General features: G+C 41.6%; 1 protein-coding gene across 1 annotated transcript; it reads left to right on the plus strand.

Annotated features, from left to right (window-relative positions):
* Nucleotides 1–1,385: 1,385 nt before the first annotated feature.
* Nucleotides 1,386–19,866, plus strand: LOC308491963 (butyrophilin-like protein 8; the record flags this gene model as incomplete). The annotated part of the gene is given in 9 exon segments (XM_081036191.1): nucleotides 1,386–1,443; nucleotides 4,206–4,553; nucleotides 14,851–15,126; nucleotides 17,449–17,631; nucleotides 18,138–18,164; nucleotides 18,452–18,478; nucleotides 19,048–19,673; nucleotides 19,676–19,745; nucleotides 19,748–19,866. Coding segments are annotated over 9 exon segments (1,734 nt in total).
* Between the last annotated feature and the right edge of the window lie 1,223 nt (nucleotides 19,867–21,089).

A 21,089-nucleotide genomic window follows, 5' to 3' on the forward strand; every position in this document is an offset into this window, starting at 1 on the left:
AGATGGAGTTAGTCAAATGAATGCTAGCGTCACCATGTGACAGGCAGGACAGTCACAGAAATGCTGGAAGCATGGCTGTCATTTGAAGAGTGCAAGATCTTTTTGAAGAGTTTGATTAGTTTTGCAAGGAGCTGCTAAACTGTCTTCCAAAAGCCTGTACCAGGAAACTAGCTGTTACTCCACATCTTTGCCACAATTTGTTGTTGTACATGTTTTGAATTTAAGGCTAAATGTGGTACTTCCACTCACATTTTATTCTATTTCCTAACTTTCATTGTGATTTCTTTTTGGACACATGGGTTATTTAACATCGTGTTATTAACAATTTTTGAATATATAGAATTTCCTAACATTTAAAATTGCTTTTTTTCTTTTTGCTTTAATTTTTTCCCCACTAGTTTCAGGTATACAAAGCAACGTAATATTTAGACATTTATACCCACCTGAAGGTGATGTAGATTAATATTGAATGTCTACTATAAAATTTTTTTTTTGTATTACCTATTATTATGGTGAGAAAATGTGCTGTTTGGGTTATTTTGCTGCTTTTTTTTTGTTGTCATGACATCTGTGGAAACTTGCATTCTGGTCAGTAAGTGATCACATCGTGCATTTTCATGTGCTTGAAAAGGTTGCATAATCTCTAATTGTGGGTGCCCTGGTTTAGTGTCTAAATGAATGACTGAGTGAGTGGTTCTTCACCTTTTCCTCAGGTCTCACATATTCTGGTCATTTCCCAATACCTTGGATCCTTGGAAATTAAGGGCCTGTCTTGTTCTAGCAAGTTCTTCCAATCTTGCTTCATGATATGAGTCCTAGTTTTGGACTCAAGAAAGGGGCTGACAGACAGGATTACCTCAGGCTCTTCCAGGAAACGTTCATCTCATCTGCTCTTGGTTACTCCTCGTGGAATGGTACCTCTTTGTTTATACAACCTACTACCCTCTGTTAGGACAACCTCTTTTTTAGGACTAGATTCCCACCACCCATAAAGCTCTACCTGCCAGATTGACCTTAGATGATCCTGTATCTGACCTTCCCGTACCACCCACACAGAGCACAGTCTTGACCCAGGACAAACCCCTCCCAGTGTGCCCCAACCCCTTTCTTTATCATTGCTTCCTTGGTCTGAGATAGGTGTTTATGGCCGGCCAATAAATGCAGTGATTCAAAGTGCAGAGTCTCCTCTCCCCTAACACACAGGGCCATGCCTATGTCAGGTGACTCTAAGAAGAACGGTGCAGCTTGCCATCAGCTCAAGCTCTGCCTCTTCATGGCTCCTCACCTCAGAAGCTGGGCTGACCCCTCTTCTCTCTAACTAGTCCATCCTCCTGTCCCTGCTGTTGTCTGTTTCCATAGTGTGAGATCGACCTGCAGAAACATCCATGGCCCTTGGGGCCCTCATGCTTACTTCGCTTCTCAGTCTCCTGGGGCTGGGCTCAGGTAAGCCTCCAGGCGGGATTCCCTCTGCCTCTCTTCTTGTTGGTTAACACTTTGAGTTCTTTAGCTGCATGACCACAGCACAATGGGGTGGGGCATATTTCTTGTTTGCATTTCCCCGACTTCTGCCCCAGGCTGACATCTATCAATGCCAGGGGCTGTGGGAAGCAGGGGGCAGCAGGAAGTTCTCGGGCCTGTGCCAACTGTGATAACAGCCCAGAACTCATGGCAAAAAGTGCTGAAGAGGGGCCTGGGAGTGGGGAGGGGACACACCAAGGATGTGAAGGAGAATAAATGAAATGTTTGCTCCAGGTGGGCTGTGGAGGTTAGGCAGGGGTCTCTAGTAGAGCACCAGGTTCTGACATGGGGGTCAGGGTAGAAGATACTCATTCGGATGTTTGGGGGAAAGATAATGGTCCAGCTGTGGACATGCTGAGTGGAAAACACCTGTGGCACGTGACCTGAGGGTGGGGGAAGGTGTCCTGATCTTGTAGTGAGGACTGAATTGTAACCTGGCATAGTCTGAGAAGAAGTCCACTTTTCTTCTTCTAGTTATGCTCAACACAAAGGCTGGTGTGTAGGATGTTGAATAACTGAATAAAGAACAGAGAGGAAGCTGGTGGCAGGAGTGTACCCCTGTCTCTTGGTGGGTGGGATCCAGCCATACACGGTCTAGTCTGCACAGGTTCATTCTGCCACTTATCTACCATGTCTATTGTGTAGATCATGGAAAAGAAGAAATAAGGGCAATCAAATTATGCTCCGTGTTTCCACAGCAAAACCCGTATGTCTTGTTCCTAGGACAGCCTTTCATGATTTTCATTCTCATCCAGTTTCTGAAGAGTTCCTTTGACTGCTCTGCTTCCTGGAGAGGCAGCAGGTGTCATGGAAATGACCTTAGAGGCAGGAAGTCTTTATTTTAAAGCCTCATTTCCTCTGCTTATGAACTTTGCGGCTCATGACTCCTCCAGGTGTCCGTGTGCTCCTTGTGACAGGAGATGACATCACACACTGATCAGGCAGGTGTGGAGATCACATGAGTTCGTGTACGTAGAGCAGAGCCCAGTGTTCCATCATCTCAGGGCCTGTGTGAATGGCACACAGTTTTTCCTCACTGATCCCCGGGGGGTGGAGGGGAGACATGGGAGAGTAAAAGGTGTAAGGAGCTGCTGTAGGCAAGGAAAATGACAGCAGCAGTAAGTGCTGGCTAGAGGAATAGAGGCTCTCCAGGGAAAGGTTCCCTCAGCTCGAGAGCCCCCCCACAGCCCTGAAGCCACAACAGCAGCAGCCCAGCTGACATAGGCTGAGCCCCCAAAGTAGACCAGGGACAAGGGTCTGAGTGCAGGTGGGCTGGTGAGGTGGTGATTCTGGGGAAAAATGTGAGGGAGTGGAGAGTGAAGCCAGAAGGGAGGAAAACCAAAAGAGGGGTGTCAATGAGCCGGTTACTGACATGGAAACACATTCTGAGGGGTCACAAGATGGCAACCCGAATCATCCCAACATCTACTGCCTCCTGCCCCCACTGGGGATGTGTACCCCCACTACTATTCAATTCTCAGCACTTCTTGGCTGCCCTGCATCAGATTGAGCAGGTTTCAAAGTGCAGAGAAAGCCCTCAGCAGGGAGCAGAGGCCAGGCTCCTGGGTGGGGCTGTCAGAGGGCGGGGACAGGCCCAGCCCACTGCAGGAGGACTCAGAGTGGGGTGAATGGTAGCACTCAGTTTCTGTTAGACCAGGTCAGTGGCTGAACTGAGATCCTGCTGCAAAGTCACATTTTATATCATAAGACTTTCCTTCAAAAAGTAGGAGTGATATACCTTTCAGAAAGATGTATAAAACATTTAAAGTAAGAAACAATTGGTGCTAAAATAAAAATATTCACTTATTTGAAAATAAGTGGTCACTTTGTGAATTTCCAAGTGATTGAAAAGGAAATTTACACTGTGACCCCTTTTTTTCTGATGAGTATACACACCCCATCACATCCGTCTCTGCACATATAAGAAATGCATACATGTGAATTAATCAAGAGATGTTCCCAGTCAAGGAGGTGTGTCCTTGAGAGATCCCATAAAGCACACTCCATGGAAGGACAGCCACCATGAATTCACTAGAGAGCAAATTTCTAGTGACAACTGCAAAATCTCCTTGTCACGTCATATATGATTCTCAGAATGTGCAGAACAAGCATATAAATAAAACAAGGAAGCACAAATAAAGGTTTAACCTATGGGCAAAGACGTTCTTTTATTGTAACCATTAAATGTTTACAGAATGGAATCATGTGTTCGACGGAAACAAATTGCCCCAAACTGGAGATTTTATTGTTAATACTCACTTCCTGGAAAATGGGTCATCATTAGTTTTTAGCAAAAAAGATGAAAGGGGCTGTTGTGAGTTTTCATCTTTTGTGGTGAGGCAGATGGGCAGGGAGGAGAGAATGTGGATATAGATTCTCTTCCAGTGAGAGGGTCAGCATTTGGAAAGTGCTCTCATGCCCCTGAGATGTTACTCAGCCTCTGAGACATTGTGTTCTCGTCTTGGAAATGGGAATATCAATAACACACGCCTGTCAGGATGTTTGTGGAGACAGAATGAAGTAATGGATGTGGAAGTGCTCTGTAAAGTGTAGGGGATGTACAGATGTAGGTCACTGGGTTTGGAAAGGAGATAAGATGGATGTCGCACCCCTGGGCACACGCCAGCCATGAGCAGGACACACTGACAGGGCCTTTGCTCAGTCATCTCTTGTGCTTCCTTCCACAGGCCAGTGGCAGGTGGTGGGACCAGACAAGCCCGTCCAGCTTGTGGTTGGGGAGGACGCAGTGTTCTCGTGCTTCCTCTCTCCTAAGACAAGTGCAGAGGCCATGGAAGTGCGGTTCTTCAGAGATGAGTTCCATGCTGTGGTGCATCTCTTCAGAGAAGGGAAAGACCAGCGCCATATGCAGATGCCAGCCTATCGAGGGAGAACTGAGCTGCTGAAGGACTCCATAGCGGAGGGGTATGTCTCCCTGAGGCTGAAGAAGGTCACTCTCTCAGACACTGGTCTCTACGGATGCGGTTTCATCTCCCAGAATAATAACCAGGAGGCCACCTGGGAGCTGCAGGTGTCAGGTCAGTTGCTTATTTCAGAGAACTCATAACTTTGTTTTATGGTGAAACCAGTTGGGACTTCATGTCATATTGCTGAATGAAGTGTCTTTTAAATAATGTTTTCATGGCATTCAGTTAAAAGATAGCATCCTAAACTATCAGTCTTTCTGTTTTATACATATAGATTCTCTGCATGTGTGGATTTATGTAATCACCACCACATCAGAATATAGAGCTATCCCCATCACCACTAAGATTTCCTTTTGCTGCCCCTTTGTAGTCTCAGCCACCCTTCTCACTCACCAACCTTCCCAACCCCTGGCAATCACGAATGGGTTCTGTATCTCTACAATTCCAGAATGTCAGGAATTTTATAGGGGTGACTTAAGCTTCATGGCAGAGTGAGAAGACCCATTGTTTCTCCTCTAAAAGTCACAAGTCAGACAACAACAATACAACAAAGGATCCCTTGATCAACACACAAACACATGTGAGAGATACACACATCAAGACCTGTGAAAGTGGGCATATGAAAATACAGGAGATGTGGGAAGGGGAAAAGACAAAGATGGGGGTGCCAGATGCAGTCAGGCACTCGCTGTGGCCCCAACTGATGAAGTAGTGGTTTGGGAGCCAGGCTGTAGCTCTTGTGCAGCAGCCCAGAGGGCAGGAGGGGCAAAAGCAACAGTCTGACCTGAGTAGGTTGTTCCCATTGTGGCTAAAACTGGCAACAAGGGAAGAGAAGTGACAAAGAGGCATGGCAGCCATGGACTAACTGCAGCCATTACTAGCAAGAAGACAAAGCTGCACACACACAAACTCACCTCCCCTTACTCTATGGCCCCCACCGCTTGTGGTGGAACCTGATAGAGGCAGTGGAGATGCCATGGATAGCACAGAGTGGCTGGCATCCTCTGTTTACAAGGAGGCAGTACCAGGAACTCATAGGCCATGATCCCATCACCCAACACATCCCACCACGGGATTGGTACCCTGACACCAAGAAAACCTGGACACAGAGGGGACACCAACCCCCTCAGGGAATATGAGGCATTTTCCAAGAACTGCCCCACAGAGATCCCAGATGTGCTAGAAGTACAGGTAAAAGAAAACAAAAACTTGTGCTATACCACCATCTGCTGGAAAATAACTGAAACACCTCTACTGATCAGCCTGCTGAATTGTTAAGAACAAACAGAACTTAGAAAGAATAGAGCTCTCTACCTCCAATGCTCAGGCAGAGACACAATCCATCAAGTACCATGAATAATCAAGGTAACAAGGTAATCGGGGTAACAAACTTACTCAGAAAGAAAATGAAAAGTCTCTAGAAAACAAAGACATGGAAGACTGTGATTTAAATGACAGAGAATTCAATCTCGAAATTATGAAAAAACTTAACAAGATACAAGAAAATTCAGGCAGTTCAATGAACTCAGAAATAAAATCAATGTGCAAAAGGAGTACTTTGCCAAAGAGATTGAAACTATAAAAAAGAACCAAGCAGAAATTCTAGAGCTGAAGAACTCAATCAATGAATTTACAATACAGTGAGTGAAGAATGTATTAGAAAACCTTGGAACAGGGCAGACTAGATAGAAGAGTGAATTGGCAAGCTCAAAGATAGAAATCTAGAAGTGACTCAGGGGGAAAAAGAGAGACAGAACTGAGTGGTTTTGGAAAATGAAAGAACTCTAAGAGAACTATCTTACTCCATTGGAAAGGGCAACAAAGAATAATAGGTACACTAGAAGGAGAAGAGAGGTATTCAGAGAGAGGTATACAGAGAGCCTATTCAATCTAACAATCAATGAGAATGTCCCAGACCTATGGAAAGGGCTGGATCCTCAAAATCAAGAAACTAACAGAACACGAAATTATCTCACTCCATAAAGGCCTTCTACAAGGCACATCATTAAAATTGTCAAAAATTAATGGCAAAAAAAGAATTCTCAAGGCAGCCAGGGAAAGAGGCAGTAACCTATAAAGGAAATCTCATTAGATTATCATTGGATTGTTCAACAGAAACCCTACAAGCTAGAGAGAGTAGAATCAAAATTCAAAATCTTGAAAAAGAGAAATCACCAGCCAAGAATAATATATCCAGGAAAGTTGTCCTTTAGATATGAAAGAGAAATAAAGGCTTTCCTAGACAAACAAAAGCTGAAGAAATTTACCACCACAAGACTTTCATTACAAGAAATGTTGAAAGAAGCTCTTTTCTCTGGAACAAAGAGACAAAAGTACAGAAAACTTTGAATAACATGATGAACAGACAAAAAAAAAAAAAAAAGAAACGGCAACTCTTTTACAGAACAGGGTATTAAATCCTTAATTACAATATAAAGGTTAAAGGGGAAAAGGCGTTTTAAAAATTTTACTATTTGGAAATACACACCAAACATAAAAAGGGCTAATGTGTGACAACAAAAACATAAAAGGGAAGGAAGAAAAGGACTAAACTTGCAAGGGTGAATGAAGATGAGATAAAACCAGAAGAAAAAGGACTGTTTATGTATGAAACAGTCATTTTTACATAAACCTAATTGTAATCACAAAACAAAAATCTAGAGGTGAGACAAGTAACATAAATAGAAAGGAAATGGAGAAAAGAATCATAGAAAGCTACCAAACTAAAATAGCAGACAGGAAAAAGAAGCAATGGAGATACAACAGCAACCAGAAAACAACTGTTAAAATGGTTGTAGTAAGACCTCATATATCAATAATCACTCTAAATGTAAATGGACTGAACTCATCAATCAAAAGGTACAGAGTAGTGGGATGGATTAAAAAAAACAAGACCCGAGGAAAAAAAAAATGGCGGCGAGAGGTGAGCCTCTGTAACGCTCCCCTGGAATTTACAACGAAACGGACAACAATAACTCCACAAAGGACTCCATGCACAGCAGACAGGCAAGACGAAGAGGCCGACTACTGAATTCACCTCCAGGTGGGTGAATCGCGCGAGCGGGGAGGAGGGAGAGGAGAAGTGCGGAGACGGAGCCGCGCGGGCGCAGGACACAGACCTAGCTCAGTGCTCGGAGCCCGCTGCTCCCGGAACTACCGCAGCTGCGGGAGAGGGAAGGACTCGAACTGCTAGGGCTCCGCTTATGGCCCACAGGGCTGAGGGGGCAGCATACAAAACGGCTGAACCCAACGCTCGCTCACGGCAGACCTCGGAGCAAAGACTGAGGGAAGAGGGCTGAAATCGGTGGTTTAAGTCCTCACTGCCGAGCGGAGAACGGAAGCCTTAGGCACGGAGATTAGCAGCCCCCTCCCTACCCTCCCAGAGCTCGCCCCGCCCCCACCTGCCCGGTGCTAGAAGCGATAAAGTAGCAGTGTCGCATCAAAGGACAGAATATTTGCTGCTCTGAGAACTATGGACCGCAGACACAGATTCGCAGCTCAACTAGTTCCGGCAAAGGGGAGGGAGCTGTGGAAGCAGGACTGGCTGTGGTGGTGGTCGCCGCCATTGCTCTGGGCCACCTCTCACAACTCACCCCGCCCCTAGCCCCACCTATCTGGGCGGATCCCTGCAGGAGTAAACAGAACTGCTGAAACAAACGGGCTCTGAATCTGGTGCAGAAAGAGCTTTGGAACTCCAAAAGCTCTTCGCATACCTATCAACCTGTTGCAGAAGACACTCCTGTAGATGTCTAGGAAGAAAAATAGTAAATCAGTGATTGCCATGAATAACCAAGGCAACAAGATAGCTCAGAAAGAAAGTGAAAAGTCTCCAGAAAAGGAACTTAGAGATATGGACATTTGTGATTTAAATGACAGAGAATTCAAGATTGCAATTCTGAAAAAACTGAACGAGATGCAAGAAAACACAGAAAGGCAGTTTAATGAACTCAGAAACACAATCAAAGAACACCATGAGCATTTTACAAAAGAGATTGAAATCTTGAAAAAAAACCAAATAGAATTTCTGGAGATTAAGAACTCAATAGAAGAAATTAACAATAAAATATCCAGCTTAGGTAGTAGAGTTGACCAGATGGAGGAAAGAATCAGTGACATCGAAGATAGGAACCTGGAATTTACACAGAGGGAAGAAGAAAGAGACTTGAGACTTAAAAGAAATGAAAGAACTCTACAAGAACTTTCTGACTCCATCAGAAAGAGCAATATAAGAATAATGGACATACCAGAAGGAGAAGAAAGAGGGAAGGGAACAGAGAATATATTCAAACAAATCGTCGATGAGAACTTCCCAAACTTGTGGACAGAACTGGATCCTCGAATCCAAGAAGCAAATAGAACACCTAATTACCTCAATCCCAACAGGCCTTCACCAAGGCACATTGTATTGAAGCTGTCTAAAATCAATGACAAAGAAAGAATCCTCAAGGCAGCCAGGGAAAAGAAGACGGTAACTTACAAAGAAAAGCCCATTAGATTATCATCAGATTTTTCAGCAGAAACTCTACAAGCTAGGAGGGAATGGAACCAAATATTCAAACTATTGAAAGAGAGAAATCATGAGCCAAGAATAATATATCCAGCAAAGATCTCTTTTAGATATGAAGGAGGAATAAAGACCTTTCCAGACATCCAGAAGCTGAGGGAATTTTCTAATACACAACCTGCACTACAAGAAATACTAAAGGAGGCTATTAGACCACCATCAACAGGGACAACTTGTGGCAACCGAAACATAAAAAGGGGGAGCGTAAAGGCCTGAACTGGAATATGAGAATAGAGAAAGTAAGCGTACTGAAGAAACTGGAATACTCTAAATATCAAACTTTCTTTTACATAAACTCAAGGGTAACCACTCAAAAAACATCCAAATCTGAAATATATACTGTAATAAAAGAAGAAACAGAGGGAAACATCATAGAATACCACCACACAGAAATAACAGACAACAACAAAAAGGCAAAGAAACAATGGAGACACAGCCTTACCAGAAAACTAAAGACAGAATGACAGGAAATCCTCACATATCAATAATCACCCTAAATGTAAATGGACTGAACTCACCAATAAAGAGACACAGAGTAGCACATTGGATCAAAAAACTAAACCCAACCATATGCTGCCTATAAGAGACACATCTCAGCTACAAGGACAAGCATAGACTCAAAGTGAAAGGGTGGAAATTGACACTCCAAGCAAATGGTACCCAGAAAAAATCAGGTGTAGCCATAATGATTTCCGATGAAACAGACTTCAGGGTGAAAAAAATAACAAGAGACAAAGATGGACATTTCATAATGGTAAAGGGGACTATACAACAAGAAGACATAACAGTCATCAATATTTATGCCCCCAATCAGGGAGCACCGAAATATACCAAGCAACTACTAACAGAACTAAAGGGAGAAATTGACCAAAACACAATTATACTAGGGGACTTAAATACATCATTGACAGCTATGGATAGATCATCCAAACAGAAGATAAATAACGAAATTGCAGCCCTAAATGACACATTAGATGAATTGGACATAATTGACATATATAGAGCACTTCATCCTAAAACATCAGACTATACATTCTTTTCTAGTGTACATGGAACATTCTCAAGGATAGACCATATATTGGGACACAAAATCAGCCTCAGCAAATTTAAGAAGATTGAAATCATACCAAGCATATTCTCTGATCACAAAGCTTTGAAATTGGATATCAACTGCAAAAAGAAAGCAGGAAAAAACACAAATACATGGAGATTAAACAACATACTTTTAAAGAACGACTGGGGCGAAAGCAGTTTTAAGAGGGAAATTTATATCATTATAGGCCTATCTCAAGAAACAAGAAAAATCCCAAATAAATAACCTCATGTTACACCTTAAAAAACTAGAAAAAGAAGAACAAGCGAAACCCAAGGTCAGCAGAAGAAAGGAAATAACAAAAATCAGAGCAGAACTAAATGAAATAGAGAACAAAAAGACAGTAGAAAAAATTAATGTGACAAAGAGCTGGTTCTTTGAAAAGATTAACAAAATCGACAAACCCTTGGCTAGACTCACTAAGATAAAAAGAGAGAAGACACTAATTAACAAAATCAGAAATGAAAAAGGGGAAGTTATCACGGACACCACAGAAATACAAAGGATTATCCAAGAATACTATGAAGGACTATATGCCACCAAATTTAATAACTTAGAAGAAATGGACAAGTTCTTAGAAACATATAGCCTTCCAAGGCTGAATCATGAAGAACTGGAAAATCTTAACAGGCCGATCACCAGTAACGAAATTGAATCAGTCATCAAAAACCTTCCCAAAATCAAAAGTCCTGGACCAGATGGCTTCACCAGTGAATTCTACCAAACCTTCAAAGAGGATCTAATACCAATCCTGCTCAAACTCTTCCAAAAAATTGAAGAAGCGTCAGTACTCCCTAACTCATTTTATGAGGCCAACATTACCCTGACACCAAAACCTGGTAAGGACAACACAAAAAAAGAAAACTACAGACCTATATCTCTGATGAATACAGATGCTAAAATCCTAAACAAAATTCTAGCAAATCGAATACAACAATGCATTAAAAAGATTATTCATCACGACCAAGTGGGGTTCATCCCCGGGGCACAAGGATGGTTCAACATTCGCAAATCCATCAATGTGATACATCACATAAACAAAATAAAGGACAAAAATCATATGATTCTATCAATTGATGCAGAAAAAGCATTTGATAAGATACAACATCCATTTATGATTAAAACACTTACTAAAATTGGTATAGAAGGAAAATACCTCAACATAATAAAGGCCATATACGACAAGCCCTCAGCTAATCTCATAATTAATGGTGATAAGCTGAAGCCCTTTGCTCTACGTTCAGGAACACGACAAGGTTGTCCCCTATCACCTCTGCTTTTCAACATAGTGTTGGAAGTCCTCGCCAGAGCTATCAGGCAAGAGAAAGAAATAAAAGGCATCCAAATTGGGAATGAAGAAGTTAAATTGTCACTCTTTGCAGATGACATGATGCTATATATAGAAAACCCTAAAGACTCCACCAAAAAGCTATTAGAAACAATCAATGAATACAGTAAAGTTGCTGGCTACAAAATCAACGTACAAAAGTCCATTGCTTTCTTATATACCAACAATGAAATCTCAGAAAAAGAGATAGAAAAAACAATTCCTTTTGCAATTGCAGCAAAAAGAATAAAATAGCTGGGAATGAACTTAACCAAGGATGTGAAGGATTTATATGCTGAAAACTATAAGACATTTTTGAAAGAAATTGAAGAAGACACAAAGAAATGGAAAGACATTCCGTGCTCATGGATTGGAAGAATCAACATAGTTAAAATGGCCATATTACCCAAAGCCATATACAGATTTAATGCAATCCCCATTAAAATCCCAATGGCATTTTTTAAAGAAATAGAACAAAAAATCATCAGATTTGTTTGGAACCACAAAAGACCCCGAATAGCCAAAGCAATATTAAAAAAAAAGAACAATACTGGAGGTATCACACTCCCTGATTTTTTCTTGTACTACAGGGCTACAATAATCAAAACAGCTTGGTATTGGCGGAAAAACAGACACATAGACCAATGGAATAGAATTGAAAAACCAGAAATAAACCCACATAAATATGGACAGATAATTTTTGACAAAGAAGCTAAAAACATACAATGGAGAAAAGACAGCCTCTTCAATAAATGGTGCTGGCAGAATTGGATAGCTACGTGCAAAAGAATGAAACTGGACTGCTATCTGTCACCATGTACCAAAATTAATTCAAAATGAATCAAAGACTTAAGCATAAAACCTGACACAATAAACTGCATAGAAGAAAACATAGGTACTAAACTTATGGACCTTGGGTTCAAAGAGCATTTTATGAATTTGACTCCAAAGGCAATGGAAGTAAAAACTAAAATAAACAAATGGGATTATATGAAACTGAAAAGCTTCTGCACAGCAAAAGAAACTATTGACAAAATAATGAGGCAACCAACTGAATGGGAGAAGTTTTCGCAAACAGTTCCTCGGATAAGGGGCTAATATCCAAAATATACAAGGAACTCATGAAACTCAACAACAAAAAAACAAACAACCCAATTGAAAAATGGACAGAGGACCTGAAGAGACATTTCTCCAAAGAGGACATACAAATGGCAAATAGATATATGAAAAAATGCTCAACATCGCTAATCATCAGAGAAATGCAAATGAAAACCACAATGAGATATCACCTCACCCCAGTCAGAATGGCTTTCATCAACAAAACAAATAGTAACAAGTGTTGGAGAGGCTGTGGAGAAAAAGGAACTCTCATACACTGTTGGTGGGAATGCAGACTGGTGCAGCCGCTATGGAAGGCAGTGTGGAGGTTCCTCAAGAAATTACGAATAGAATTACCATATGACCCAGCAATCGCTCTCCTGGGTATCTACCCCAAAAAGATAAAAGCATTTCTCTATAGAGACACGTGTACTCCAATGTTCATTGCAGCTTTGTTTACGGTGGCCAAGACATGGAAACAACCAAAATGTCCTTGGATAGATGAATGGATAAAGAAGTTGTGGTACATATACACAATGGAATAGTATTCGGCGTTAAGGAAAGATGATATAGGAGCATTTGTGACAACATGGATGGATCTCGAGAGAATAATGCTAAGTGAAATAAGTCAGACAGAAAAAGCAGAGAACCCTATGATTTCACTGATATGTGGTATATAAACCAAAAAGAACAAGACAAACAAATGAGAAACAAAAACTCATAGACACAGACAATAATTTAGTGGTTACCAGAGGGTAAGGGGGTGGAGGGTGGGTGATGAGGGTAAAGGGGATCAAATATATGGTGATGGAAGGAGAACTGACTCTGGGTGGTGAACATGCAATGGGATTTATAGACGATGTAATACAGAATTGTACACCTGAAATCTATGTAAATTTACTCACAATTGTCACCCCAATAAAATTAATTAAAAAAAAACACAAAAAACAACAAAAAAAAACACAAGACCCAACTATACGTTGCCTTAAGAGATCCATCTCAGTTCCCAAGAGAAAACATTGTCTCAAAGTGAAGGGGGCGTGGACCAAAAGCCGTTCAGCTGTTCTGTGTTGGTCCTCCAGTCCTAGGACCCTAGTCAGTTCACCTTCCTCTTTCCACCTCTCAGAGTTTTCCTATGGTTGTCTCTTGTGTTATTCCCAGGGTTTGTAATTCCATATAGAGGGAGGAGCAGGGAGAGGTTAGTCCAAACCATCTTATTGGAACCTCCCTTCCTTTGTTGAATAAATTCATTCAACAAACATTTATTTAGCTCCATTTATTGAGTCCTGACCCTAGAGAATGAAGAGAACAGCACATGGGGGGAAAGTGTTGTTTGGGTGGGGGAGATGGCAATAAGAAATCCTCAAACAGAGGTTACCCCTGTGTGGAGTACTCTCCATAGTCTCTCAAGTCACAAATCTGGAGGTCAGGCGAAACCCTCCCTCATCCTCTTGTTAATTCTGTGAAATCTATGTCCCTGCACCTGTCTCTCCCCTTCTCACAGTGTTCTTTTCCAGACCTCATCTCTCACCTGAGTGACTTCAGTGATCATCTGTCTGCCTGCTTTCCTTCTAAGTGTTCCCACTGACCCTACTCCCCCTCCTGGGGGGGTTCTCTAAGATGCATGTCTGCTCATGACTCTTACCTGCTGGAAGCCACTCAACAGCTCTCCAGTGCCTACAGGACAACGGGCCACACTCTTTAGGTCAGTGCACCCATCCATGTCCTGCCACTGTCCGTCCCCCCAGACCTCATACCTATCCCCTTTTGCACATCACAGTCCTGATGTGCCAATTCTCATAGGTCCTTGGGCATAATATGGCCTGTCCACTCCTCATGCTGTGATATGTACTGAACTCTCTGCCTATCATGCTTCTCCCTTTTTCTCTTTGTTTACATTAAAACCTTCTATTCATCTGACACAACAGAGTGCAAATGTCACCTCCAGGAAACCATGACTTCCGTTGGCAATCACTGTCTCCTCAGTGCTAACTTGACCATGCTTCCCATCTGCACATTTTACAACGTGCATTTGTTTATAGTTGTCTCCTTTTTTAGTCAGCAAGCTCTTCATTAGAATAGACTGTCTTTTTTCCTTCATCATATTTAGTGTTTAGGAATATACATGTATACAGTAGCTGTTAAATGCATGTTGACTGAACAGAGACCATGGAAAGGCTTACCACAGTGTCCTAAGTCTATGTGTATTTAAGAGAGAAATGGCTATGGGGTGTGGTATGTCTACGGACTTGATGAACCTGGCTCAGCACTTCTGTGGCCTTGGAACATGATGTTTGCTTTCATCCCTTTCCTGTTTTCTCCCCAGCGTTGGGCTCAGCTCCTCTGGTTTCTATCATGGGATATGTTGATGGAGGCCTCCAGCTGCTCTGCAAGTCCTCAGGCTGGTTTCCCCAGCCCACAGTGAAGTGGAAAGGCCCACAAGGACATGATTTACTCTCAGACTCAAAGGTGAATGCAGACAGACGTGGCCTGTTTGATGTGGAGACTTCCCTTATAGTCCAAGAAAATGCTGGGAGCGTATCGTGTTCTATCCAGTACCCTGACCAGGGCAGAGAGGTGGAATCCAGGGTATGGATAAGAGGTGAGTGGGGACAAGGAGGAGTAAGGGAGGATGCCTGTTTGTGTAGCCCAGAGGGAATACAGAAGCCTTTATCTCAGGGTTGTTGTGCAGTATTGCCCAGTGTTAATGATTAGTTTTGAAAGCCAAAGATCCGTGGGGTGTAAAGATAATATCATAAAATTTGATTATGTGGAAACAATTGTTTACAATTGCAGAGGAGTAGAATCAAATACTTCCTTTATCATATGGTTGTCTTCCTGGTGCAACCCTCCAAAATAAACACACACAAAATTTAAGAATGCTAACATGAGGAACAAAGGGGAAAAAAATATTTGCTCATTTTTAAAAAAAAAGTACATCTAAATAAATACTGAAATATTACTCTGTGAAAAAGAAATTAATAAAAAGTAGATAATTTCCAAAAGGATTTAAAAATAATAGGATAATCAATGTACACCCAAATAATCACAATCAATGTAAAAGGAATTAATTTACCATTTAAAAGACAAAGAAAAATCTCAACTGGTGCAATTCTTATAATACATATAAGCTATTCACTGAAATATTTTAAAAGTATAAAAATCTGTTAATAAAAATTAACAGACCAATATTTTAAAAGAATAAAAATCTGTTAATAAAAATTAACAGACCAATATTTTAAAAGAATAAAAATCTGTTAATAAAAATTAGCAGACCAATATTTTAAAAGAATAAAAATCTGTTAATAAAAATTAACAGACCAATGTTAACCAAAAAAGTACCATTGTATTAATGGATATATTACAGTGATGAAAGAAAAGTCTTAAGTTAAAAAAAATACAAAACGCATTTGTAGGATAGTTATTTCAGAACATAAAAAGTTTATTTACTAGAAAATGATAAGAAATATAAGTATATATGCATCTTATATTATATCTTAACATATATAAAGCAAATATCAATGGAAATATATGGATAAATAGAAATACTGTGAGTTCTAAAACCGATTAAATAAGTAGACATAATTAGTAAGATTGTAGAATATTTGATATACAAATTAACAGTCCTGATCTAATAGACATTCTTAGAAGACTTAACCCACAAAAATCATTATTTTGAAGCACACATGGAATATTTACAAGTTTTCACCAGATACATTTACATAAATTTGGAATTGACTTGTTTAGTTCTAAGAAAACTCTATTGAGATTTTCAGGAGAGATATATTGAATATGTAGATCAATTTTGGAGTAGAGGTATCTTTAAAATATTGTCTCTTATTACCTGTAAGAAGTTACATTCCTCTGCTATTTTAATTGTTCTTAGTGTCTTTTAATAATTTTTATATATCTAATAAAAGCTTTGCAAACTCTTATGAAGATGTATAAAATAGAAGTGACACTGTATGTAATAGCAGGTGAAGGAAAGTCCATTCAAATAAACGATGCCAGCACAGTTGTTATTTATTTAGAAAAAAATAAAATTGAACTTCTACCTCATTTTATATACACAAAGAAAATCCAATGGAGAAAAAATTATGAAGAATTATAATGCTTTGAACATGCAGAAGAAATGATAGAAAACTATCTTTTCAATCTTGGGGTATGAGATGATTCCTTAAATGAGAATCAAACTGCTTTTACTGTTCAGTGGTATCTAAGGGGTCTGTGGAACTGTTTTTCAGAGGTGATTTTCCAGACCATATTCTGGCGCAAGCGATTTATTTTACTGGGAGTATTCCTCTCCGTCCTGTGTGTTGGTGTCATTGGTCTGATAATTTACTTCTACAAATTGAATGGTAAGTGAGAGAGAGAAGCAGGAGCCCGTGGCTTACTCATGCTTCCAGCAGGGCAGGGATCAGGGATCCTCCCACACACCTCCCGGGTCTGTTATTCCAGCCCCAGTCTCCAGCACCCCATCACCGGGGCCACAGCAACCACAGTCCTCACCCCACTCCAGGCTGGCCAGAAATGGCTTTCTTAGGAAATGCATGCCCCACCAGGCCCATCTTCCTCACAGAGTGCCCAGAATTAGGGGAAGAATGATTTTCACTACCTGTAGGGCTGATATAAATTTCTAACATCAACTCCAGTAAAAAAATTTCAGTGTACTTGAAAAGACTACATAGCATAAATATTAGAACTGAAGAAAAGATAAAATAATATTCAGTTTCAATAAGAGTTTTTATCCCAAGAACTAGTTTTTTCCTCCTTGCAGATGATACTGACTCTTAAGAATATGTGCGGTGATCCCTCCTTTAATCCAGCTTCTCTTGCATCTCATCTTCCCTTCTCCCTGATAACCTTCATTCTCACCTTCACCTCCTTTCAGCATGAATGTTCCTGATCTCCTTTTTTACCCCAGATAGAGATGTTCACTACAGGGATGTGAGGATGGGGGCACAAAAGGAGAGTTCTAGAACAGTCCCCATCATTCACCCACACCTCATCCCCCTGAGCAATGAGCCAGGGCTGTGTTTGTACCTTACACACTGCTGTGTCCACCAATGGATATTCTTTGTTTCAGGGAAAATCCGGGCAGAATTGGGTAAGTCACTTGTCATGTTCTGAGCCTTCCCCACAATTCTCCTGGGTCCCTCCTGTTCCACAGTTTGAGCCACCTGGGGGTTGTCTTGGCTCCAGACTGGAAGGGAAGGATGGTCAGGCCAGTGAGGGCAGCTGGTTCAACCCCCCATCCATTGACTAATGAACTGATCCTCAGACAGGTAGGTGGGTAGGATGGGCATTGGAATCCTGAAATCCCCTAAAATTGTCTACAAATTTTCCTATTGGCATTCTGTGGAGAGATGAACTGTAAATTTCATGAGTTCTCTGAGGCTGTTGACCCAGGATGGAGAAGAGCCCTTGTGGCGTCTCCCTCAACCTGGCTTGGTTTGAGACAAGCATTCTAGGCTTGTATCAGCCCAGAATATTCTACCTTTTGTGTCATGGAAGCATCAGGAACTGGGAACGATGTTGTAGAGCTTTCCTCTTACACTCTCCCCTGGACCCCTATTCTGTGATTTCAGCGTCTTTTGTCTTTTTGGTTTTCAGACGGGAGAAGGAAACATGGAGGGGCAGGTAAGAGAAGCTATTTCTTCCACCCCCATTATCTCTCCTTACAAGTCTCTAGTTGTGAATATTGAGACCCTGAGGCTATGGTTCTCTGCAGAGACAAGCTTATGATGGGGACCCTGAAACTGTCTGCAGATGGTGGGAGAGGTGTATTTCTAGAGAACCCCATGACTTCAGCAGATCTCTGGTGGACCCATGACACCCATAAACTTTAACCACCCTGGTGTCCTGTCTCCCTGCCTTTGCCTCTCCATGTGAGCACTGACCCTCCTGCTCTGTCTGCTTGTTTTCAGAACTGAGAGAGGCCCAGAAACATGCAGGTACCAATGCCCGAGGGGGTGACAGTGGGTCACAGCCTCAGGTGGGCATGGGAGAGGGAGCCGACCAGAAACAAACAAGGGGAACAGGAATTGAGACACACTGGACTGCAGATTATAAATCTGTGAGACCTGATCCACTTCAGGGGGCAACTGCCCAATACACATTTCTAGGCCCAGGACCAGGAGGGGAGAGGGCAAGGGACTGGGTCAGCCAGGGTGAGAGTCAAAGTCTAAGCTCTAGGGAACTGAGGGCACTGGTGACAGATCAAGGGGAGGGACTGGAGGGTGGAGAAAAAGGTGAATTTTTTCAGTTGTGAGGACTGCAGGAAGCTGGTTAGAGGACACAATACAGGTCTCACAATGTCTAATATCACAGTTGGGCATCTCCAAGCATTGGTGAGGTTCCATTGATGATGAGGGAGGGAGGGTCAGTTTCTGATGGAGACTCTGGCCCTGCGAACTCACCTAATCCTACCCTGAGCGACTTTGCAGTGGGAGGGGGTGACCTCTGCATCCAGCCCAGGTTCCTCCTCAGTAACTCATGCTCTCTCTCCCCCACTACAACCCAGTGGAGGTGACTCTGGACCCAGAGACGGCTCACCCCCAGCTCAAAATTTCTGATCTGAAAGCTGTGTGCTTATCGCAAATGTGCCAGGAGGTGACTTACTCAGACAAGAGATTTACAAGGAGATGTGTGGTGGCTTCTCAGGGATTCCAAGAAGGAAAACATTACTGGGAGGTGGACGTGGGACACAATGTAATGTGGTATTTGGGAGTGTGCCGGGACGACGTGAAAAGAAAGGTGACAAAAATGACTTTGTCTCCGACCACTGGGTACTGGGTGCTCACACTAACGAGAGAACAACAGTATCTCACATTTAATCCCCGTAAAATCAATCTCACTGTGAGAATACCGCCTACACGAGTGGGAGTCTTCCTAGACAATGAGTGCGGGACCATCTCCTTCTTCAATGTAAATGATCAGTCCCACATTTACACCCTGACACATCAGTTTAAAGGGTTATTGAGGCCCTTCATCCAGCTTGATGGGAGCGATAAGGAAAATGTGACTCCCATAGTAATTTGCCCAGTGTCCCAGGGATCAGAGAAAGAAGCACCTTCTGACACAGACAACCTGGAGCCCTCACCACAGGTGACCACACCCTTCCTGCCCAGAGGGAATCACACCTCACACTCTCTCTCAGGACACTGAACTTCCTCTCAGGCCCTAGAGCCTTGCAGCAGACAGAAGCATGGCTTCCAGATGAGGCGGCTGGCCCATCCATGTGGGGCTAGGAGTCATGGCTGCCCTGAGGTGGGGAGGGAAGAAGGCTGATAGTGCATTTGGTTTGCACCAACTCTGCAGCCAAAGGACCTTTGACAAGTAACAAGCTCATGGGCTCTTCACCTGTAAAACAGGGACTGAAATTCCCACCTCAGTGTCGAGTGAAGACCAGAGACAGTAAATGTCAATCATGCTACGTCTTGTCAGTGGCCTAATGTCAGTGAACGATGTATTCTCTATAATAAACTTTTCCAACATTATATCTATTTATTGCATATTAATTCACTTTCCTTTTTCAAAATTACTGTGGAATAATTATTCACCTTTCTGTGCCAAGCCCAAAAAATTGATAAGGGAGGATTTCCCAATTCATTCTATAAAGCCAACATGACCCCGATACCAAAAACAGATAGAATAATAAAAAAGAAAACTACCAAATCTTATCCTCCGAGAACATTGTTGCAAAAATTTAAATAAAATTTTAGCAAATTGAATTCAACAACATATTGCAAGTATAATACATTACTGCCAAATGTGTCTATCACATAATGAAGGAAAGTTTTAATATTCAAACAACAAGCAGTGTAATTCACCACATTAACAAACTAAGAAGGAAAACCGTATGATCATCTCAATAGAAGCAGCAAAAGAACGTTTGACATATTCAACATTTATTGCTAATAAATCTTTCAGCAAAGGAGATGTAGAGATGCTGGTAAGCCCATGAAAAGATTCTCTACCTCCTTAGACAGTAACAAAATGCAAATTAAAACAACAATGAGACAGTATTACCACCTATTAGAGTAAAATTAAAAAGACTGATCATACCAAGTGTTGATGAGGCTGCTGAGGGACTGGAAGTCTCATACACAGCTGGTGGGGAGATAAAATTTACAATCATTTCAGAAAACAGTTTGGCAGTTTCTTCATAATGTAAACAGTCCCTTATCATGTGATCCACCAGTTCACTCTAAGTATTTTGTTCAAGAGAAAAGGAAATACATTCCTCTACAAATTTGTACACGAATGTTCACAGCACCTTTATTTGTAGTAACCAAAAGTTGTAAGTGTTCCAGATGCTATCAACAGGTGAATAGATAAACACATTGTGGTATATCCATGCAATGAAATACTACTCAGCTATAAAAAAGAATGAAATATTGACTCACACACAATAAGCACAAATACGAAATAATTATTCGAAGTGAAAGGAGCCAGACCAAAAAAGAAAACACACCCAAAGCAAACAAAAAAACACCTCAAAAAATATGCATACTGTGTGACATCACTTACATAAAAGTCTAGAAAATACAAACGGAATCCCCT

This window comes from Rhinolophus hipposideros (genome assembly GCF_964194185.1).
Source record: "Rhinolophus hipposideros genome assembly, chromosome: 23".
Lineage (NCBI taxonomy): Eukaryota > Metazoa > Chordata > Mammalia > Chiroptera > Rhinolophidae > Rhinolophus > Rhinolophus hipposideros.